Here is a 22,657-nt window from a genome sequence, read left to right as displayed (position 1 = left end):
GCATTAGGAGAAATATGTAATGTAGGTGACGGGTTGATGGGTACAGCAAATCACCATGGCATGTGTATACCCACGTAACAAAACTGCACATTCGGCACATGTATCCCAAAACATAAAGTATAATAATTTTTTTAAAAACTTGATAGATGTAGACAAACTGCCCTCCAGAATTTCCATATTCATTTATATTCCCATTAGTACTGTCAACCAATACAAAATATTTAAACTTTTATATTTTTCTCTTTTATTATATTTTAAATTTTATATCTTTAATTTTTCCAGTGAAAAAGATTAAAGTGATCTATTAATTTTTTTAAAGTCCTTGTTGAGATCAATGCTACAGATTATCTGAGAGGAGCACACAACAGTACTACAATATCAACAGATGTGTAAAAGAATCAAATGAGGCTGGGCACAGTGGCTCACACCTTTAATCCCAGCACTTTTGGAGGCTGAGGCGGGCAGATCACTTGAGGTCAGGAGTTCGAAATCAGCCTGGCCAACATGGTGAAACCCCCATCTCTACTAAAAATACAAAAATTAGCCGGGAGTAGTAGTACACACCTGTAAACCCAGCTACTTGGGAGGCTGAGGCAGGAGAATCATTTGAACCTGGGAGGCGGAGGTTGCAGTGAGCCAAGATGGTGCCATTGCACTCCAGCCTGGGCGACAAGAGTGAAACTCTGTCTCAAAAAAATAAAAAGAATGAAGTGAGCTGATAGAGAAATATGAAGGCGTTAACTGGGTTATCTCGCTTGATACAGTGGCTGTATCTGTAGGAATAAAGAGAATATGATCAAAAGGGTTGATACGCAACTTGTCACAGAAGTTGGTACAGATTGGGGAATAATAATATTCTAGGAAGGGTAGGTAATAAGAAGAAAGCTGGGATAGTCTAGCTGAGCATTTAACCAAGAACTGGTTTGGTAAAATAGTTGTGAAAACAATAAAAAGAATCAGACTGGGCATGGTGGCATACGTCTGTAACCCAACAGTTCGAGAAGCCAAGGTGGGAGAATCGCTTGAGCCCAGGAGTTTGAGACCAGTCTGGCAACATGGCAAGACCTCATCTCTACAAATAATTTTTAAAATTAGCCAGGCAGGGTGGTATGCACCTGCAGTCCCAGCTACTGGGAGTTGAGATGAGAGGATCTTGAGCCCAGGAGGTCAAGGGTGCAATGAGCTGTGATTGCAGCTGTGCACTCCAGCCTGGGTGACAGAGTGAGACCCTGTCTCAAGACAAAGAAAAAAAAAAAAAAGAATCAAAGCACACACTATTAGGATTAGAAGTGACCTCAAAAGCTAACTGGTCTAACCTTCTGCCATTAAAACAGATAAAATAGTATGATCCTACTTTATATGCCTAGTATTGAAAAGTGTGACATTGGCATTTACAGGGATGTGTCTACTGATTAAATTTGCTCTAAGTACATGACTGAAGCATTTCCTAGTGTGTATGACAAGAATTCTATATATCCTACCATTTCTGATATGTACTCTGACCACTAGAACACAAATATCTACAGATCTTTTCACTTTCATTTCCTTTTCTACTCCTTTCTCTTGCTCTACAAAGATACTTAGGTTTCTCTATTTAAAAAAAATTATCATACACTACACACCCTTTTAATAAACTGCCCAATTTCACTCCTGCCATTTACTACCAAGAATGTCTTCAAAAAATCTACTCTTGCTGGCCCTGTCCACTTCCTCAGCTCCCACTGACTCTTCACTCATTCCAATCTGTGGATGGGTCTGTGGGTCAAAGGAGGTAGGGGATATTGCCAGTAGAGGGAACAGCAGACAGATACAATAGCACTGCATTATGTGGCTGGAGGGGGCTCACTGGTCAGATTTGTTTATTAGGAGGAGCTTGTAGCCACAGTGTTGATGATTAACAGAAAGGAGAGGCAGCCTTGTTAAGAGGCTGCTGACACAGTTCAAGCAAGAGATGATGGAAGCCTGAATTAATGCGATGGGAATGGGAATGTAGAAAAGGACCAAGTTCTAGAGGCTTTACATTCCCAACAGGAAGGGGACTAGGAGTGAAGAATGAGGGTGTAGGAGAAGTCTGGAAAAGTAAATCCCTCTCCATGAGTTGCCAAAGGAATTGCTTTTTTTGGTCCTGATTCTTCTTGAACCTTATGCAGCATTTACTCCCTGGCCCATTATCTTCTAGAACCTCTCTCCTCCTTGCTTCCTCCACATGTTTTCCCTGTTTCTCTTCTTCCTCTCTGACTAATCCACACCAGACTCTTGAGCACCTCCTCTTCCTCTGCCTCACTTCTATTGATGCTGCACTCTCTTCCAAGGTCTTCTAAAAGAATCCCATTGCCCACCCACCAGCAACCTTTTTAAAGACTTCTTAATCCAGACCTACCTCTCCTTCCCAGGCACCTCCTGGGCTTCAGATCTATATTCTCATCTGTCCACATATTACTCATCCCTGCCTGGGCATCCCATCGTCTCCTCAATTGTAACATATCAAAAAACAAACTATCTTCTCTCCCAGACTCTCTCTTCTCTTCCACGTCAGCTTCCCATACTGGAAACCTAAACTACACATGACTTCTCCTTCACCCTCATTCCTCACTCCTACCCCTGATCCTTTTGGAAATGTAAAGTCTCTTGAACTTCACCCCTTTTTCACATTTCCATTCCTGTTGCATTAATTCAGGCTTCCACCATCTCTTGTTTGAACTGTGTCAGCAGCCTCTTAACAAGGCTGCCTCCCCTGTTGTTCATCATCAACACTGGTACAAGCTCCTCCTAATAAACAAATCTGACCAGTGAGCCCCCTCCAGCCATATAACGCAGTGCTGTTGTACCTGTCTGCCTCCCCTACCTCCTTTGACCCACAGCCCCATCTCCTTATGACCCCTGAAAACTTACCCTCATGGGCATGGCTCAGATTGGACCTCTTTATCTATTTACCTGCCTTATTTCAGAAGACCCTGCACTTCTTCAGGACATGAACTTGTACTGGTTGATCAATGAATCAATCAGGCCATCAGTCACAGTGCCCTGCCTATTTAAATCCCTGATCCTTATATGTTATGGCCCCAAAATCCATTTTCATAGGCCTTATTTCTACCCTAGTGCTGTCACTTCCTAGCTCTTCCCTCACCCCTGCCCTCCTTCAGCCTTTAAGATTGGGCTTCCCAAGTCAGATCGCCTTCCTCGGGTCTGTCATACTTTGTGCCAACCCCTCTGCCCCATTTATCTTCCTACTTCTATGCCGCACTCAGTTCTTTAATTATCACAGCTTTTGTCAGTCAATGATAAGCACTAGATCTCTGTGATTTACTTCTGTCTTTTATACTTTATAGAAAATTTCATGATAATGCAGACTTGAAGCCCTACCAACAAATTATTACTCTTTGCCTGCAGGCAAAATAAATTCTTCATCTAGTTAAGAAAAGGGTCACATAGCCTGAAACCAGAAAATTAATGGCATGAGTTAAATCCTTTGTATATTAAAGATGCATCAAGACTTATTTCCTGGAATAAACAGCATTGTTTAATGATGCTGTATCTTGTATTGTTTTAACACCAGAGAAAACATTTGAAGAGATCCAAACTACTTTTTATTAAACTGTATATTTCCACAAAAAGTACTGAGATGAGTCGCAGTTTGCCATTTTTCCAAAATCAACTCTTAAAATAAATTTATTCATCCCTTTATTCACTCATCCATTAAGTGGTGATTAGACACCAAGTTTAGAGACAGGAATTCCCATAGCAGGAATTTCACAGTTCTGGGAGAAACCCATATATCTGAAAAATCATACTAAGATAAAGAAAGTATATTTGAAAGTAAATGCCACAGAGAAAAATGTAAATAATTTCAGGTATTTATAACATAGCATAAAATAAACCTTTAATAAAATTACTTTTGAATAACACTGTTGGCATTAGACCCTAAGGGGAATAGATCTATATTATATTCATTTGTAATTTAATCCATTATATAATTGCATCTCTAAAGACTCTAGAAGTGATGTATTTTATACTAAGATTGTGAGCTGAAATTTGGTTTGAATCTGTTAAACACTTAAGTAATATTTAATCCTCAGATATGGCAAATTCTATGCTTTTCTGCAAGCCCTGACTGCAAAGATAATAATTACAGTAATTAAGACTATTCTTTGACATATCATTCATCTAACTCTATGTATTATACCAAGTATAAATAAGAGCACCTGAATTGGCTTTCAGGACTGATCAAATAACTTCTAAAATATTTATAAGCCTGAATACATTTTATATTTCTCACAAAAGGAATTATAATATTGCAGCACCCACTGGCTCACATCAACCCCTTGTTTTGCGCGTTTGCGTGCCCCAGACAGATGTCTGTTTTTCCTTCAAGGCTTACATTAAATGGAAGCCTCACAGGAACAAGGTTCAGTAGCTTTTCCTCTGACCTGGTACAGAAAAGAAAGGAAGGAAGATTTGAGAAGCCCAGTGTATACCAGCCAGAGAAGAATAAAGTGCCCTCCACTCACTCACTAAAACAGCCTTTCCCAGCCTGTCTGCCGTAGACGGGCAATCCCGATCCTTGCCAAAACACAAAGAGAAGTGGGATTTTCAAGGTCAAACTAGGTGAGGAAAATTCTGCATAGCATGGCCTGTCTGAAAAATTCATCATCTCTGTTAGCATGTTAAAAGCCAGAAGTCCTATAAGAATGAGAAAGGTTTGATTTTGTTCGTCCTACATGCTCCAGGCTACTTCGACCATGAGGCCCTTTTCTTGGAAGGACCTTTTGTTGAGTAATACCTATGAGTAAATGTGTTCTGCAAAAACCACGTTAGAAAATGCAGCCCTAATTCTCAATTACTTCATGTTCTTTGGCAGGCTTGGTCATGGCTATTTTGCTCACCCAGATTTTCCAAAAGACTATTCAAATGGAAACCTTTTTTGTGAACATAAAATCCTTCACAAAATAATCTGCACATTGCTCATTTTCTCTCAGACAAAAAAATTAAACCAGCAGATGCTGGGGCCAAGCCTGTCATTTGGTGTCATTCTGTACCCTAAACCTGATTATTAAGTCAGCCTTTCTGGCAAAGCTGCGACAAAACCCACCATCAGGTATTAGAAACCTAAGGGAGAAAACTGTATGTTTTTATAGGATATCAATATCTATGGCATGATGTTATTTGATTTATTGTCTGAATGCAAATAGCACTTGTGCGTCCACACAAGAGTCCACCTCTTTGGTAGCAGCAGCCACTCTCTGAGTGGCTGAGCCCTACGTCTAGCTCAGATTACATTCTGCTCTTTACCTGCACACTGGCCCTATACGTGGGACACTGTTATCCTCTGCATTTAATGGATGGGGAAGTTGAGGCTGGGGGAGGCCCAGGAACTTGTTGAAGGTCACATAAGTACTAAGTGATAAAGCCAAAACTCAAAACCAGTTTGTCCACTTCTGGGGTGCACATGCCAATACGCCTCACTCAATGCCTCTCTGCAGAATTAATAAACCGACCACCAAGGATCAGATCTTTGTCCAAATATGGCCTTAGAGAGAAACTTTGCAGAGCTCATTTCTTTTGGACAGAGAAGCCATATGCTATGGCCATAGGCTATGCGTTTGAGAACTTGGTGAGGCAAGATGAGGTCAAATCGGGCTCAGATATTGGTACTGGCAGTGGGGCATCCAGTGCTAAAATTTTGTCTATCTCTTTTGCCACACACCCCTTCAGCTGCCAGTGCGCTTTGCATTAGGTTGGTGCAAAAGTAATTGAGGTTTTATCCCATTGAAGGTAGTTATTTTCAGTGGGAAAATTGAAAATTGTCTGTTTTTCCTTCAAGGCTTACATTAAATGGAAGCCTCACAGGTACAAGGCCCAGGAACTTTTTCCTCTGATCTGGTACAGAAAACAAAGGAAAGAAGAATTGCACCAACCCACCAACCTAATACAAAACCCCTTTGCTAGGTAAAGTAACATCTTCATAGCGTCTGGAGATTAGACCAGGGACTCCTATGGGGCCATCATGCTGCCTATCAGAGCTGCATCATTTTGCCCCTCTGAGCCTCAGTTTTCTCACCTGTAAACCGATGATAGCACCTACCTCCTAAGTGATTGTGAGGATTCAATGAATTCCTAACAGGAAGCTCTGAGAACAGTGCACAGGGCAGGGTGCGGGGGACTCAGTAAGTGCTGTTACTTTTTCTAACCTGTGAGATTGCAATCAATAATGCAGCCCCTTCCTGGGGCACCGCAACCTGCAGAAATCACAGCTTCTTTAATATTGATGTTTTCAGGGAGAAAAAAAAAAATGTTGCTAGAAAAAAATCAGCATTAATTCATACTGCTTTAATATTTTATTCCTAGGAGCTGTGTGACTTCTTGCCACAAGGCAGAACCAGGGCAACTATAGTTATTCTGTGAATAATGGGAACTCATGTTTTATTTATCTGACGCCACAGAGATGGAATTTGCCCACACATGAAAAAAGTCATACATGGTTTCTAGACCTAATAACAAATACCTGCAAAAATTAATAATCAGCATGATAATCAATTTACCTAACAGGCTCTGTGTGTTAACGCAGGAAGAGCTTTCTTTTCTCCCGCAACAAACACAGAGGCCCAAACCCTGCTGTGAACTATCTATAATTGTCTCATGTGAGAAGTGGAAGCCTATGGTGGAGGGGAGACCAGGCCCAGAGGGATATTTCTGTTAACAATTGGCGAAATGCACAGAAATTAGGACATCCAATGTTTTGTTGGCCATTTTAGGGAAGGCAAAGAGATACAAGTTTAATAGCTTTTGTAGCACTACTCAATTAAATTAAAGGTCTGGCAAATAAGTCCCATAAGAAACAGTTAAAATAATTGGTTTAATTTACCAGGAGAAGAAAAGACAAAGGGATGATTTCATCTTCCGTATTAGATGAAAAGGTTTTTTAATGAGGAAGATAAGGGCCTGCTGTTTCCCATGCCCACAAAGGAATAGAGAAAAAAACAAACCCACAAGCAAATCCTTGAATGGAAACAAATTTAAGTTGATTTAGAGAAGGCGTTGTAGGTAGAATGCATTCCTGTAAATAGTGAAGTCCCTAACTCCTGTGGTTAAAAAAAAAGAGAAAAAAAATTAGTGATGGTACTGTCTGCTGTTAGAAAAGTAAACATTCACACTTACGAATTCAGTCCAAGAATACTATCTCGTCAAAAATAGCCTGGGCTGGGTGCGGTGTCTCATGCCTATAATCCCAGCACTTTGGGAAGCCAAGGAGGGTGGATCACTTGAGGTCAGGAGTTCAAGACCAACCTGGCCAACATGGCAAAACCCTGTCTCTACTAAAAATACAAAAATTAGCCAGCACCCATAATCCCAGCTACTTGGGAGGCTGAGGCAAGAGAATCACTTGAACCCAAGAGGCAGAGGTTTAAGTGATCCGAGATCGAGCCATTACACTCTAGCCTGGGCAACAGAGTGAGACTCCATCTCCAAAAAAAAAAAAAAAAGTTAAAACAAAAATAAAACTGAGAACTCAAAATTACACTAAAGTTCTTTTTTTTTTTTTTTTTTTTTTTTTTTTTGAGACGGAGTCTAGCTCTGTCGCCCGGGCAGGAGTGCAGTGGCCGGATCTCAGCTCACTGCAAGCTCCGCCTCTCGGGTTCACGCCATTCTCCCGCCTCAGCCTCCCGAGTAGCTGAGACTACAGGCGCCTGCCATCTCGCCCGGCTAGTTTTTTTGTATTTTTTTAGTAGAGGCAGGGTTTCACCGGGTTAGCCAGGATGGTCTCGATCTCCTGACCTCGTGATCCGCCCGTCTCGGCCTCCCAAAGTGCTGGGATTACAGGCTTGAGCCACCGCGCCCGGCTACACTAAAGTTCTTAAGGACAGGAAAATTTTAGACTTTTAGTCAATTAATATTTATTGAACAGTCACTTTTTCAGACATTAGGTCTTTTTTGGCGACTTATTCATAATAAATTTGAGGTGTGATTTACTCATTAATTCCATCAGTACTCATTGAGTGACCAATTGTGTGCCAGGCACCAGATACTGAGTGGCAAAAAGAGTGGGTAAGATTCCTGTCCTAGGGCTGGCATTCCAGTAGGGAAGACAGACACGAAACACATAAACATATGAACAAGAAATGATGATGGCAAAATGCTCCACCGCGACCTGAAGCTGGGGGTGTGACAGGATAATGAGTGGCTCCGTTAGATCAGAAGAGTCAGAGAAGAACTCTCAGAGAGGTGGCATTTGACCTGTGAGCTGAGTGACTTGGAGGAGCCATTGTGCAAAGATCAGTGAAAGAGCATTCCAGGCAGAGTGAGCAGTTAGTGCAAAGGCCCACAGGCAGGAGCAATCTGAAGATTGGAAAGAACTAGGAAAAAAAAAAAAAAAGAATTTTTTAAAATTGCCATGAGGCTGGCACAGAGTGGACCATCCAGGAGTGAGTGGTACAAAATGAGGTCCAGGGAGTTGTCTAAAACTTTGTGATCCAGAAGGAAGTTTGGATTTTATTCTAAATGTGGTAGGAAACCACAGGAGGTTTCGGCAAAGGAATGAATGGGTCTAGTTTATATTTTTACTACATGCATCATCCTGGAAGAATGTCACAAATATAATACATGGTGGAAAAAAAACAAACAAGTGAAAGCAAGTATGAGTCCACTTGTATAAAGTCCAAACGTGCAAAAATAAACTGGGTACCATTTAGGGACACATAGAAATGCGATAAACTAGAAAGAAAGTAAATAATAAACACAAATTTTCAGCATAGTGATTCCTGGGGAGGTTGAAGGAGGAGGGGAGTGCAGCTGGAGAGGGGCACATGAGCAACTTCAGAGGTGTCAGTAGGTTCTGTGTGTTAGTCTGGGTAGAGAATCTGTGAGTGCCTGTCATATTACTCTAAATCCCTTTGATGTGTATCATATATGTTCTCCATGAATAAAATATTTCATTATCCAAATTGTGTTCTTAAATGATTCCTCTGGCTGTGGAATGGCTGGATTATAGAGAGGCAAGAGGAAAATCAGAGATGAGTTAGAAGCAAATGCAGCTGTCTAGAGAGGAAGGCAGGGAGTGAGGGAAAGGGAAGGGTTTGGGGTTTGTGCAACAGGGAGTGTGGGAATGCTACTAACTGGAGGGCAAAGGCCCTGGAGGAACAAGCTGGGAAGGTAGAGAATCAAGTGGGAGGTGTTACCCACATTACTGTGGCGTGTCTATTAAACATGCATGTGGAAATGTCCCGTAGATACTTGAGGAAATGAGGCTGAACTCCCAGGGAGGTTAGGACTGGAGATCTAGATTGGGCATCACTGGCGGAGAGGGGTGTTCGAGCTCCGAGTCTGGATGGCCGAGGTGCTTATGCTGCTCTCCTGTGTCGTCCCTAGGAACCTCAGTCATCCTCAACTCTCATATGAGAACTGCTGCAAAACTGAAAATGAGAAGTGTGACATTTTGAAGACTTTGTGTAGAATAACTTACTCTTTTTCATCTTTTTCATTTCTAGATTTTAGAAATATTAATTTTCTGCATTCTCCTATATTTCTACAAAAGAAAAGGAATGAAGCACATGGTGATTCTGCTAACCCTGGTGGCACTTCTAGGTAAAGGCATATTTTGTTTTCTTATTCTTTAATTGAGCTGTGCTGAATCATAAATGAGGTTTGAAGGAAAATACTTACGCATTCTACTCCTTTCTCATTGTTTATATTTTTCAGCTCTGATCTACAGGAAGAAACTGAGTCTAAATTATAAAAATTATATATTGCCTGTCCATTACTGCAATTGGTTAGATATTTAATTCTTTTTAAAATATATTTAAGGATTTTTTGCTTCTTGATAACTTTATTTGCTCCCTGATAATTTGAAGATATTTTGTTAATAAGTAATTGAAAATCTTAAAAGAGAAACAAATTAATGATCCCAGTTGAAACTCTTGTGTCAGGAATTGGTTAGCAAGACCTATACTATTAATATTTTCTTTAAAAACTTTGTAATATGACTAATAGGAAATGTAGATGTAAGCAGTATGATTTTCTTAAATACCACATTTCTTGCATTCATTGTTTACCAACCCATTTACTTTGTTTTTCCAGAGGCACCTTGTTAGAGATGAAAATAGTGCTTAGATAAGCCCACTATGTATTTTTTAATGTATCTTCACTCCCTTCTTTTCTGCCTCTTTCTGCTCTCTGTCCCTGCCCCTTTTTCTCTTTCTCTCTCTCTCTTTCCCCCACCCCTACACACACACACTCTCACTCATATATACCAATACTAGGAGATCTCACTAATCATTTAGGAAATTCCCTTTATAAAAATATATTTGTAAATCTTCCTTCATTTCCTCTTTGCCAGTCAGATGGCCCACGCATCGCGTGCTGTTTGCCATGACTTGGAAGGCCGTACTCCTACCCCTGGGGCAGCATGTAGCCTCCATGGTAATGAGCTGCTGGGTTTTCATGTTCCCATCTCATGAACTAGTTCTCTCCTTTGTGCTAGTAAATTTGTGTTTTTGATAGTTACTTAGAGAAACAAATGTACTCTGTGCTATATTCAGGTATGCTGTAGATCAAGAGAACAGAAAGAGAACTTTATATTTGTTTCTTTCCAAATTACCAAATAGGGAAAACAAAAGCAGATATCTAAGAAACAAAATCTACCTTATATAGGAAAATAATGAAAATGAAGACAACTTTAAATAGGAATGTAAGATAACAGAATTAAGATAATGCGTAGCAGTTATAATAAATGTAAGTGGAATACGTTTACCTAGTAAAAAAAAGAAAAAAGAAACATTCTCAAATTGGATGTCAGGGAAACTTCCAGATTGATTTTGAAAATGATTCTGAAGTTGGATTCAGCCAATTTGCACTAGTACAGCTGTAAGGGTTATTAAAATAGCAGCCACCATGCTTCCTTCCCCTAAGATCTCCTCCTCTCAACCCCAACCCTGTCATAAGTACTAAGACAGGAGCCCTCCAGGACCCTCTTCCAGCAGTGCCAGGGCCGGCACCCTTTCTGATTGGCCCTTGCAGATGGCAAAGTGTTTTGGCTACATGCATACATTTTCATCTAAAACAAAATAAATCAGGTTGAAAGTAAAACAAAGCAGGTCATGATATTACTAAATGAAAATTAAGGCAGAAGATATTAAATGAGACAAAAGGGGTAATTTATCCTGACAAAAAGAGCACAATCCACAAAAACATCATATCCAACATGCAACAGAAAATCTGCAGAAAATGCAAAACTACATTAACAGAAATATAAGGGGTTTAGGCGACTTCTCTCAGCTCATGGAAGATAATTAGACAGAAAACCATATAAAGACAGAGGATCTGAATAATTAATCATGAACTGGTACCTGTAATATTGAACTCTAAAGCCTGAAAACAGAGAATAAACTTTCTTTCAAGTGCCTGTGTAACATTTACAAAAGTTGATCATATAATTGGCCATGAAGAAATCCTTGATAAATTCCAGGAAGTTGAAAGAGTACAGACCACATCCTCAGATCACAGTGAAATAAAAACAGAAAAATAATAATAAAAATAGAAACCAGTAAAACCCTACCACCTGGAAATGTTAACACTACCCTTAAACTGCAGCTGTGCAAAGTAGAAACCAAGATTTAATTGCAGCATATTTTTTAATTATTATTAAAACACTTAATATTAAACCTAGAGTTTCTGACTAATGCTGTACTCAGAGAAATTGATTGCTTTAAATGTAAGTCAATTAAGCACTCAACTCAAGAAATTAGAAAAAATACTGAAATAAAACTAAGGAAAGCAGAAATAATTAATTAAAATTAATTAAAAAGGCAAAAATTAATGAAATAGAATAGAGAAAAGTAATGGATTTATAACTAAACACAACAATGTGTTCTTAAAAGACAATAAAATAGGCCAGGCGTGGTGGCTCATGCCTATAATCCCAGCGCCCTGGGAGGCCGAGGCGGGCGGATCACGAGGTCAGGAGATCAAGACCATCCTATCCTGGCTAACACAGTGAAACCCCGTCTCTACTAAAAAATACAAAAAATTAGCCAGGCGTGGTGGCAGGTGCCTGTAGTCCCAGCTAATGGGGAGGCTGAGGCAGGAGAATGGCGTGAACCTGGGAGGCAGAGCTTGCAGTGAGCCGAAATCACGCCACTGCACTCCAGCCTGGGTGACAGAGCTAGACTCCGTCTCAAAAAAAAAAAAAAAAAAAGACAGTAAAATAGATCCTCCATCAGAAAAAAAGAAAAACCACAAATACCCCAAAATAGAAACAATAGATATGCATATATATAATTTGAATAAATTGCTTATTTTTTAATGAAAATAACTACGGAGGAAATAAAGGAGTTGTTAAAAAGCTACATCCTAAAAAAGAACCAGGCCTAGAGAGTTCCAAAGGTAATATCTTCAAATCCTTAAGGAATAGATTATTCTGATGTTGTTGCAACTATTTGAGGACATAAGAAGAAAGCTTTTACTTTTAAAAAAACATAATCAGATAAGACTCACCTCCCAAACTGGGAAAAAAATGGGACAAACAAAAAACACTATGAACTGATATCACCGCTAAATATTGATACAAAAATCGAAAAAAAAATTAGCAAATAAACACAGAGCAAATCATACTCAGTGACAAAGTGGTCTTTGTTTTGTTTTGAGACAGAGCCTTGCTCTGTCACCCAGGCTGGAGTGTAGTGGCACAATCATAGCTCACTGCAGCTTCAAACTCCCAGGCTCAAGCGATCCTCCTACCTCGGCCGCCTGAGTAGCTGAGACTACAAATGCATGGTATCATGCCTGACTAATTTATTTATTTTTTATTATTTTTGTTTTGGAGAGACAGGGTATCCCCATGTTGCCCAGGCTGGTCTCAAACTCCTAGGCTCAAGTGATTCTCCTGCCTCACCTTGCCAAAGTGCTAGGATTGCAGGCATGAGCCACCGCACCTGGCCCAAGTGGTCTTAATAAAACTGATTCTTCTTTGTAACACTTACAGCAATTTACACTTACATATTCTACTTATATGTTTATATGCTGTTATGAGCCCCTCTTCCTGGCCAGGTTAGCTACATGAGGACATAGAGCATGTCTATTATTTACAGTATACATTCTTTAAGTAGAATTGAGCACAGTGAGCACAAAGTAAACATGTGAATTTAATTAACTATGGGAATGAAAGAGGGATTCTTTAAGAAATTCATTAATATAGTTCATCAAGTTTCATATGCACTCCTAATAAAGAACTTGTTGGTGAAATACCAGAAGTGTTCTCATTACAACAAGAAATGAGAACCAGGATGCTCACTCTGCACCGTGTGCTCATCTTGAATACTGCACAATGAGCATTAGTACCCTTTAAAAAAGTGATTATCAAAGTCATGTTGTATCCATGAGAGGTAGCAAAATACATAATATTGCTTGTGTGATTGATAAAGACTGGAATTAAAAAAAGAAAATAGCAAGTGAGGGTAGTCAGAAGAAAGAAACCTGACTTCTGGTGAGTGGCCCCCTTTGCCAGTGGTGGTGATCATTCTTAAAGGACTCCAGGCCTGGTGCGGTGGCTCAACCTGTAATCCCAGCACTTTGGGAGGCCGTGGCAGGTGGGTCACCTAAGGTCAGGAGTTTGAGACCAGCCTGGCCTATATAGTGAAACCCCAGCTCTACTAAAAATACAAAACTTATCTGGGTGTGGTGGTGGGCACCTGTAATCCCAGCTACTCAGGAGTCTGAGGCAGGAGAATCATTTGAACCCACGAGGCAGAGGTTGCAGTGAGCTGAGATCGCACCATTGCACTCCAGCCTGGGCCACAAGAGTGAAACTCCATCTCAAAAAAAAAAAAAAAAAAAAAGAAAGTACTCCAAAGCCTCTGGGACTGTCAGGAAACTAGGAAGGCCAGGAAGTCCTTCTCTATCCATGGAATGCTTTGGTTATCAGAGACAAATTAATAAATAAAATATTTATGGCTCTCATAAGGAAACGTTGATGGCAACCTAGGAAAATTTTTGGAAGGAGGTATATTGATGAAAATCTAAGAGGGAATTGAGAGGGCCAAATTTCAAGAACAGGTCAGCACAGGTTAGAAAAAATGGTGTTGTTCTAATGATGAAAGTATATATGGTAATTATTGATAATTAAGAAAATAGAGAAAGATACAAAGAAAAATATGAAAATCTGTGTAACTGAGCACTGTACAACAGAGTGTGGCTGGTACTCTCTGGAAGGCAGTTTGCTGGTATATTTCACAAGCCCTCACAGTGGCTGTAGTCAGGAATTCCCCTTTAGGTGGTTTTCCTAAGGAAATAGGCAGAGTGATATACAAAGACTTATGTTCGAGAATATTCATCACAGCCACGCTTTTAACACTTAAAAAAAAAAAAAACAATCTAAATATCCAAAAATAGGAAATTGCCGAAATAAATTATATATTCATACAAAAGCATTCTTTATGCTTTTGTATGGATATACAATTCATACAAATCCATGCTTTAGAAGAATACTTAATGGCATGGAAAATACTTTAGGTAAAACCTATTTACTTTAGGTAAATAGGTTCCTAAGTGGTATATACTTGGAAAATAAGCTCCTAAGTAGGATATACCTTATGATTCACATGTTGTAACATATTCATACTTATAGATAGGAAAATAACAATATGTCCCAATGTCAAAAATGATTTGGGGTGAGTACTGAAACTACAAGTGATTTTAATTTTCCTTTCCAGGCTTTTCCACATTTTCCAAAAATTTTTAAATGAATGTGTTTACTTTTGTAGTTTTTTTTAATGAATTTAAAGTTAATTCATTATCCCAGTGCTAGAGATAACCACTGACAATATCTTGATGTAGTTTCTTCTAGTCTTTTTTTCTGTGTTTACCTAAGTACTTTCTATTTTTAAGTATAATGTTAGAAGAACACTGCATTACAATTCTGTATTTCCACCTATCCTCATCAACTACCCCCCAAAAATACTTAGAAGTACTCAACACCAGCCTAGAAATAACTTACAGGTTAAAATAGTGATTAATCAGTTGACAATTGCGCATGCTTTGAAAATACAATGATTGGCTACAGAAATTGATAGTTTGTTTAGCTATCAATAACAGAGAATTCTAGTTTTGTTTTTGTCTTTATTTAAGTATAATATAAAATCAGACAGTGGTTAAATCAGATGACCTTTAAAGTCCTTTGCAATTCTGAGGTTCTGAGGCTAATGGAACCGTACGTTCAACTCCTTCTCCATTAATTGTCCCTTTGGGAAACCTGGCTGTTCAGACCACAAGATCATAATCACATTGTGCTCTGATTTCAGGCAGTGTTTAGGAGGGAATCAAGGTTCCTCAAGAGCTAACCTACAAACTTAAACCATCAAGTGACACACAGATCTCTATAGCTATTTAAAGTGCCTAGGTTAGCTAAGATGTGACTATTGGCATAATCAATAGGAAATATGTAAAAGAATCAGGTCAAAAGACATCTTAAGATGGAGAGAGACCTGATTGTAAGGGCCTCTTTGTTGAGAACTGGGGTTTGTTTTTAGAATTTATTACCTGATCTCCTGTGTCAATTATGGTTTGTTTTTTTTTTAAGACGGAGTCTGGCCTTGCTCTGTCACCCAGGCTGGAGTGCAGTGGCGCGATCTCGGCTCAGTGCAAGCTCCGCCTCCCGGGTTCACGCTGTTCTCCTGCCTCACCCTCCAGATTAGCTGTAGTTGGGACTACAGGTGCCTGCCACCATACCCAGCCAATTTTTTGTATTTTTAGTAGAGACGGGATTTCACCGTGTTAGCCAGGAGGGTCTCGATCTCCTGACCTGGTGATCCGTCGGCCTCGGCCTCCCAAAGTGCTGGGATTACAGGCGTGAGCCACCGCGCCCGGCCAATTATGATTTTTAACTGAAAGAAAATGCCTAATTTGGAAGTGTGCCCTGGTACCCTTCAAGTTACAGTATATTTTCAGTTTTTGGAAAACGATATTATGGAAGACTCTTCTTGGCTGGCCACCACTCGCTGTTTTAAATGTATATATATTTCAAATATATATATATAAAATACCTTTTCAAATAAAAGGAGGAAAATTCAGATATATTATGGCCAAGTAGTTCAACAGCAACAAAGGGAGTATTTCTCCTTTGCATTGCCTTTGACTTATAATTTTTTGATTTCATGTAAAAATTATTTTTGAACTTTCAGTGAATTTTAGCTAAATTATGGAATTATTTGCAGCAGTAACTTCAAGAGACATAAGACAGAAAGCATTCTTTTCTTCCTTACAGAAAGATGATGTTGTCAGAAAATGCTCCATTACTTTCATAGTGATATAACCTTATCAAGTTACTTTTTCTTAATGGCTGTTTGGAACCTATGAAAAGTTTGTTCTCATAAGGGATGAGTTCATCTTTAGCATAGAAAATACATAGTTATTGCTTATGTAAACCTTAAATTGATGGTCCACGCTGAGAAATGAATACTCAACTCTGGTCCTCTTTCCAATTATTGTCATTGTCAAAAATATTTTTAGTGAAACTTCTAGGTGTCTCCTAACAAAAAGGCTTATATATAGACTTAGTACAACTCACTTGATCTTAGCCAAAAGGCTGAAAAGCAATGTCTTAGTACAACTCTAAGTAAACTCAAGAAGTGAGTTACATTTCACTTTCCAGTCTTCTCATCTATTTGGTTTTTAAATTTTCAGTATAGCTTAATAGTTATTTTTCTCATTAATGTCACGTGGACAATCTGACTTTTCTTATCTCCTCCCTCCATTGTTTTTGCCTTTCCCATCTACTCGTAATTATAACCTCCACAGCATTCTTTCAACAGTTAGGGCTGGAAAAGAAGCATCTTGCTCCAAAGATTAAAAAAAAAAAAAGCACACAGTCACACAGCAGAACTTTAGCTGATTTAAGCAAATTTGAAATCCAGCACGGCTCGAGCAATGAGGCCACTGCTTACTACTGTCACATTCCTTCCTACACCTCCCACAACCATGTTCATTCTTAAACCATAATTGGTGTATTTGCTACTCTACCACATAAGCTTAAGATATTTATTTGTTAATTCAATCTCAAATATGTTCTTTGTGTTTTTTGTTTTCTTTTTCAGCCTCATTGACTGTTATTTCAGTAAAGGCCGTCTCAGGCATGATCACTTTTTCTATGATGGATAAAATGCAACTAACTTATCCCATTTTCTATATCATGTTTATCATCATGATAGCATCTTGTGTTTTCCAAGTCAAGTAAGTTAGCTTCTGCATACTCACTAATCTTTCAACATTCCTGTGCTTCTCTGGGCATTAATCTTTATTGACTTCAGATGATAATTAAAATGAGATACAACTGATTTCTAAGGGTGAAGGGCCTGTAGCTTGTCCTCAGTCAATGTGCCTTGCTTCCTCCTTTGCATCCAATAATGAGTTTTTACGAAGCGTTGTCTTCATGTCTTGTGAGTTCTAAAGCGCAGCCTTAATCCAGCTAAGTGCACTTTGATGCTTTCCTGATGCTCTTCTGCTTGTAATTAATATCCGTGGTACACAGGTTGTCATTAGCAATAAATCAAAGGGGCAGGTCCACATCCAGGCTTTCATTCTAAATATAGGACACACATGAACCCTTCACCTTCATTTCTTAGCTCATGCTCACTAATTGCCCAGAGATGGACGAAACCAGACATTTGGCCGGGAGGGAAATCCTTTCCCCAAAATTTTGCATCTTTGGCCAGAATTTCCTTTGTATCCATGGGATTGCGGAATGATTGTTTTATGTTTCTCTTGGGGCCTAATAGTGGTGACATGGAACATTTTTAATTTCTGCTCTTCCCTGCCCCCACCTCCATCAGCCCTGATCCCTTCCCCTCCATCTCTCACACTGGGATTGTGCCTTTGCCTGCTGGGCTTTCTTGAGTTGACCTGAAAGTTTTCTGTTTACCCCAAAATGCTATGCAAAAGCACCATCCCAGACAAGAAATCAGAGCTCAAAATCAGTACAAGAGTGGTTCCTTCTGTAGGTGCGAGAAGTACCATCTAATTGTTATGGACTGAAGATAGGCCCTGTTACAAGGTCTGTGGAGAATTACTGGAGAAACCCAATGTTTTGTCACTGGTTTGTCATCTTCTTATAAGTCTGTGTTTCTAATACTTGCATTTTGCTATTTTTTTCTCTTTCTTCTTCTGAATTAATTGGTACTGCCACAGTATCTTTTGGGATTAGTGGCATTATCTTCATACCATACTTTGTAAATTTGATAGGCAGACACAATTGGGGGTAAACTGCATTCTGTCACCCTTGTCTCAATCTCTGCACCCATCACACTGAACAACTGTGGTTCTCAGCCCTGGTTGCCCATTAAAATGACCTGGGTTTAGTACATATATATGTACATGCATGTATATGACCTGACTTTTATACATATACGTACCTGCAGGCATATAAGAACATACATGCATTTATGTATACCTACATATGTGTGTGTATACACACACATACACACACACAGATACACACAGGCTCTACCCACAAAGTACTTTTTTCAATTGCTCTAGAGTAGGACCTAAGCATTCATGCTTTTTAAAAGCACCCCAGTGATAGTACAATTCACTGCTTCAAAAAACAATCTAGTCCCAAGCAGGGCAGCACAGCACAGTTGTGGGAACTGCTTTTGTGTTGGTGGCCAGAATGAGAAGTTGAGCTCCCACATATGCTCTGCAGCTGGAGCACTGAGCATTGTTTTTGAAACATTAAACATTCCTTTACTTCTCCATCTTCTTTCTTGGCACGTGGCATGTCAATGGATAGCTCTACTATTCCCCAGATATGATATTTAACAGATTCTAGGGTCTATCCTAATGAATCAGGCCCAGTGTGATACTGGTCCAGCAGCTTGAATCGCTTCCAACTCAAACTTCTGTGGCCTCGGAATATGATTAATTGCTTTTCATTGTTACTGTTGTTGGTTTAAACAGACCATAAAACCTGACATCTGATCTCATACATCAGATGCATATAAGCTATGACTGCTGATTGGAAATGCCCTTTCACTGCACCTCCTTTCCCTTTGTAGTTATAGCTAAAGAACACGCGTTTCTTGAAGTTATTGTTAACTTATTGCTGAATGTCTCTTAAAGCCAAAGCTCCAGTAAGTGCCTTCTGCTCTAGGTTCCTCAATCAAGCCACAAAACTCTACAATACGACAAGAGTGGTGCCAGTTAATCATATTTTCTTTACAATCAGTGCCATCATTGCAGGTGAGTTTTGGTTTTCTATACATAGGTGATTCCAAGCATAAATTAAGTATCTCCCAGAGTAAATGAGAGGATCCCGAAATCTTTAGGTTGTAAGGATCTCTGTTCCCTCCACCTGGTGTCTGAATTTCCCCTATGACAATCCTCCAGGAGAGGTTCCTCTACTTTTTGTGAATGCTGTCTGCCTCCTGGCTCAGCTCAGTTCTGCTTTGGATCACTCTCATTCTCTGGAGATTTCTAAGTAGAAAATGTGTTCTTATATTGGAGCTGAAATGAGTTTCCTTGCAAATTCAAGACACTCATCTTTGTTGTTCTTGTTGGAGTCTTTCCCTTGCCAGCCCTTGTATTAGTCCATTTTGTGTTGCTATAAAGGAATACCTGAGACTGGGTAATTTATTTTAAAAAGAGGTTTATTTGCCTCATGGTTCTGCAGGCTGTACAGAAGCATGGTGCCAGCATCTGCTTCTTGCAGGACCTCAGGAAGCTTTTACTGTGGTAGAAGGCAAAGGATGAAAAGGCATGTCACATAGCACGAGATGGGGCAAGGGAGACGGGTAGGTCCCAGTCTCTTTAACAACCAGATCTCATATGAACTCAGGACTGACAGAGGACACCAAGCCATTCATGAAGGATCCACCCCCAGGACCCAAACACCTTCCTCTAGGCCCCACCTCCAACATTTGGGGATCGTATTTCAACATGTGATTTGGAGGGGACAGATATCCAAGCTATATCAGCCCTTCTGATCATCAAAGCAACTGAAAGATCCTCTTGAGTCTTATCTCTGGGCCATACATGCCCAATTCTACTAACTCTTCCCTATATGCCCCTTGCCAGCTTGATCAGAGAGCACAATCCAAAACTGAATTCAATGTTCCAGGGAAAGCCTGAGAGACAAGAATAGAAACTACTGCCTTTGCTATTCTGGCCTCTATTTTTCACTATTGCAGTTCTTTTATTAGTATGGACCATTTTTTAAAAATATGACAGGCATGATAACGTTAAAACTAAAAGTATAAATTTGAAACTCAGTCCAAACCAAAAACAGTTGATTCAAGTATACCATTTCTAAATTTGGTACTGGTATGCCCTCATTCATTGGCTTATTTGATGTATTTACCACCTTCTTGGTCTTGAGAGTTCATTTCTCAATGTAAAGTTTATGTATTTGAGGGAGTAATTGAAGATTGTCTGTTTCCTAAATGACACATTTTTTTTTATTTTATGGAAAACAATGTGACTGTCAGTGGGTAGTTCTTTAAAGTAATTAATGCATTTTCTGTTTCCCAAACTTGACACTTAATATTTAAAGAAAAAGATTCTATCCCATGACATCTAATTTTTTGGTATTTTAAGCTAGTTAACAAAGTAAGAAAAGACTGCATATTGATGTGTCTTAGAATTGTTGGAAAAAGAAAATAGGCCAAAAAGAGTCACAGAAATGACATAAGCCTGATAGTTAATGTGCATAAAGAATATAGTTGCCCTGATCAGAAGGTTTTCTGCAGCCTGGGAACATAGCAAAATGCTATCTCTAAAAACTTAGGGGGAAAATCAGCCAGGTATGGTGGCACATACCTGTATTCCCAGCTACTCAGGAGGCTAAGGCAGGAGGATTGCTTGAACCCAGAAGTTCGAGGTTACAGTGAGCTATAGTCACACCACTGCTCTGAAGCCTGGGTGATAGAGCAGGACCCCATCTCTAAAAAAAATAAAAGTTAAAAATAAATAAAGATTTTCTAGGAGGACCAACAGGGCTGGGTCTTAATACTCAGCATACAGAGTAATTAATGAGTCAGGGGGATGCTGAGACCTTTTGGGAGTCATAAGAGTCCCTCTGATGTTACTGGTGAGTGGAATGGTGGTGGAGCTTGCTGACTACTTCTTCTCTCTGCCTCCATGAGAAAGCATAGCTTACAATTAAGATGAGACCATATTTTGCCTACTAATTAGTCAAGTTTTGTTTGTTCTTTTTATTGCATTATCCAGTGCTGATAAGGCTACAGTATCACAGGCACTCTTATGGGCTGGGTAACATGGTGCCACCCTCCTAGAACTGAGTTTTGTAGTTTTTATCAGAAGCCTTAAAAATATTTCTATTCTTTGATTCTACAAGTCAACAACAAAAACCCAAATAACCTGATTTTAAAATGGGAAAAGAACTTGAATAGATGTTTTTGAAAAGAAGATACACAAATGGCCAAAAGACGTGAAAAGATGTTCAACACCTAATCATAAGGGAAATGCAAATCAAAACCACAATGAGATATAATCTCACACCCAATAGGATGGCTGCTATTATCAAGAGAAAACAACAAATGGTGGTGAGGATGTGGATGAACCGGAACTTTTGTACACCGCTGGTTGGGATGTAAAATGGTGCGGCCATTATGGAAAACAGTGTGGCAGTTCCTCAAAAAATTAAAAATGGAATTACCATATGATCTAGCAATTTCACTTCTGGGCAAGAGAATTGAAAGCAAGGTCTTGAAAAGACATTTGTATATGTATGTTCATAGCAGCATTATTCACAATAGCCAGAAGGTAGAAGCAACCCAGATGTCCATCCACAGATGAATAAACAAAACGTGGTATATATATACAATGGAATATATTCAGCTTTTAAAAGGAAGGAAATTATAACACATGCTACAACGTAAATGAACCTTGAGAGCATTATGGTAAGTGAAATAAGCCAGTCACAAAAAGAAAAATATTGTATGATTCCACTTATATGTGATATCTAGAGTAGTGAGATTTACAGAAACAAAAGTAGAATGATGGCTACGGGGAGGAGGAAATGAGTAGAATTTCAGTTTTGCAAGATGGAAGAGTTCTGGAAATTGGTTGCAAAACAGTGTGAACTACTTATCACTACTGAACTATACACTGAAAAAAAATAGAGATAGTAAATTTTATGTTATGTATATTTTACTACAATGTTTTTATGTTTTTATTTTTTATTTTTATTTATTTATTTTTTTTTGAGACAGAGTCTCGCTTTGTTGCCCAGGCTGGAGTGCAGTGGCCGGATCTCAGCTCACTGCAAGCTCCGCCTCCTGGGTTTACACCATTCTCCTGCCTCAGCCTCCCTAGTAGCTGGGACTACAGGCGCCCGCCACCTCACCCAGCTAGTTTTTTGTATTTTTTAGTAGAGACGGGGTTTCACCGTGTTAGCCAGGATGGTCTCGATCCCCTGACCTCGTGATCAGCCCGTCTCGGCCTCCCAAAGTGCTGGGATTACAGGCTTGAGTCACCGCACCCAGCCTACAATGTTTTTGAATTGGGAAAAAAATAGCCAGGTGTGGTGGTGCACACCCATAGTCCCAGCTATGCAGGAGGCTGAGGCGGGAGGATCACTTGACCTGGAAGTCCAAGGTTACAGTGAGCTATAATCACGCCACTACTCTCCAGCCTGGGTGATGGAGCAGGACCCCATCTC

General features: G+C 39.5%; 1 protein-coding gene across 3 annotated transcripts in view; it reads left to right on the top strand.

The window, feature by feature from the left end:
- The window catches only part of NIPAL2 (NIPA like domain containing 2), a 107,503-nt gene that overhangs the window by 71,924 nt on the left and 12,922 nt on the right, over window positions 1–22,657 (top strand). The window contains exons 6-9 of one of the 3 annotated variants that reach the window (XM_073018241.1): window positions 9,483–9,579; window positions 17,079–17,214; window positions 19,130–19,218; window positions 21,332–22,184. In XM_073018241.1, the coding sequence (XP_072874342.1) occupies window positions 9,483–9,579; window positions 17,079–17,214; window positions 19,130–19,218; window positions 21,332–21,396 (387 nt within the window). In that variant the 3' untranslated portion in view covers window positions 21,397–22,184. Of the gene's footprint in view, window positions 1–9,482; window positions 9,580–17,078; window positions 17,215–19,129; window positions 19,219–21,331; window positions 22,185–22,657 lie in introns of those variants that run through there. The other 2 variants (XM_008001181.3, XM_008001182.3) reach the window with 2 other exon arrangements.

Source organism: Chlorocebus sabaeus, chromosome 8 (genome assembly GCF_047675955.1).
Source record: "Chlorocebus sabaeus isolate Y175 chromosome 8, mChlSab1.0.hap1, whole genome shotgun sequence".
Lineage (NCBI taxonomy): Eukaryota > Metazoa > Chordata > Mammalia > Primates > Cercopithecidae > Chlorocebus > Chlorocebus sabaeus.
Note: the sequence above shows the minus strand (reverse complement) of the source record. Positions and strands in the feature narration are given on the sequence as shown.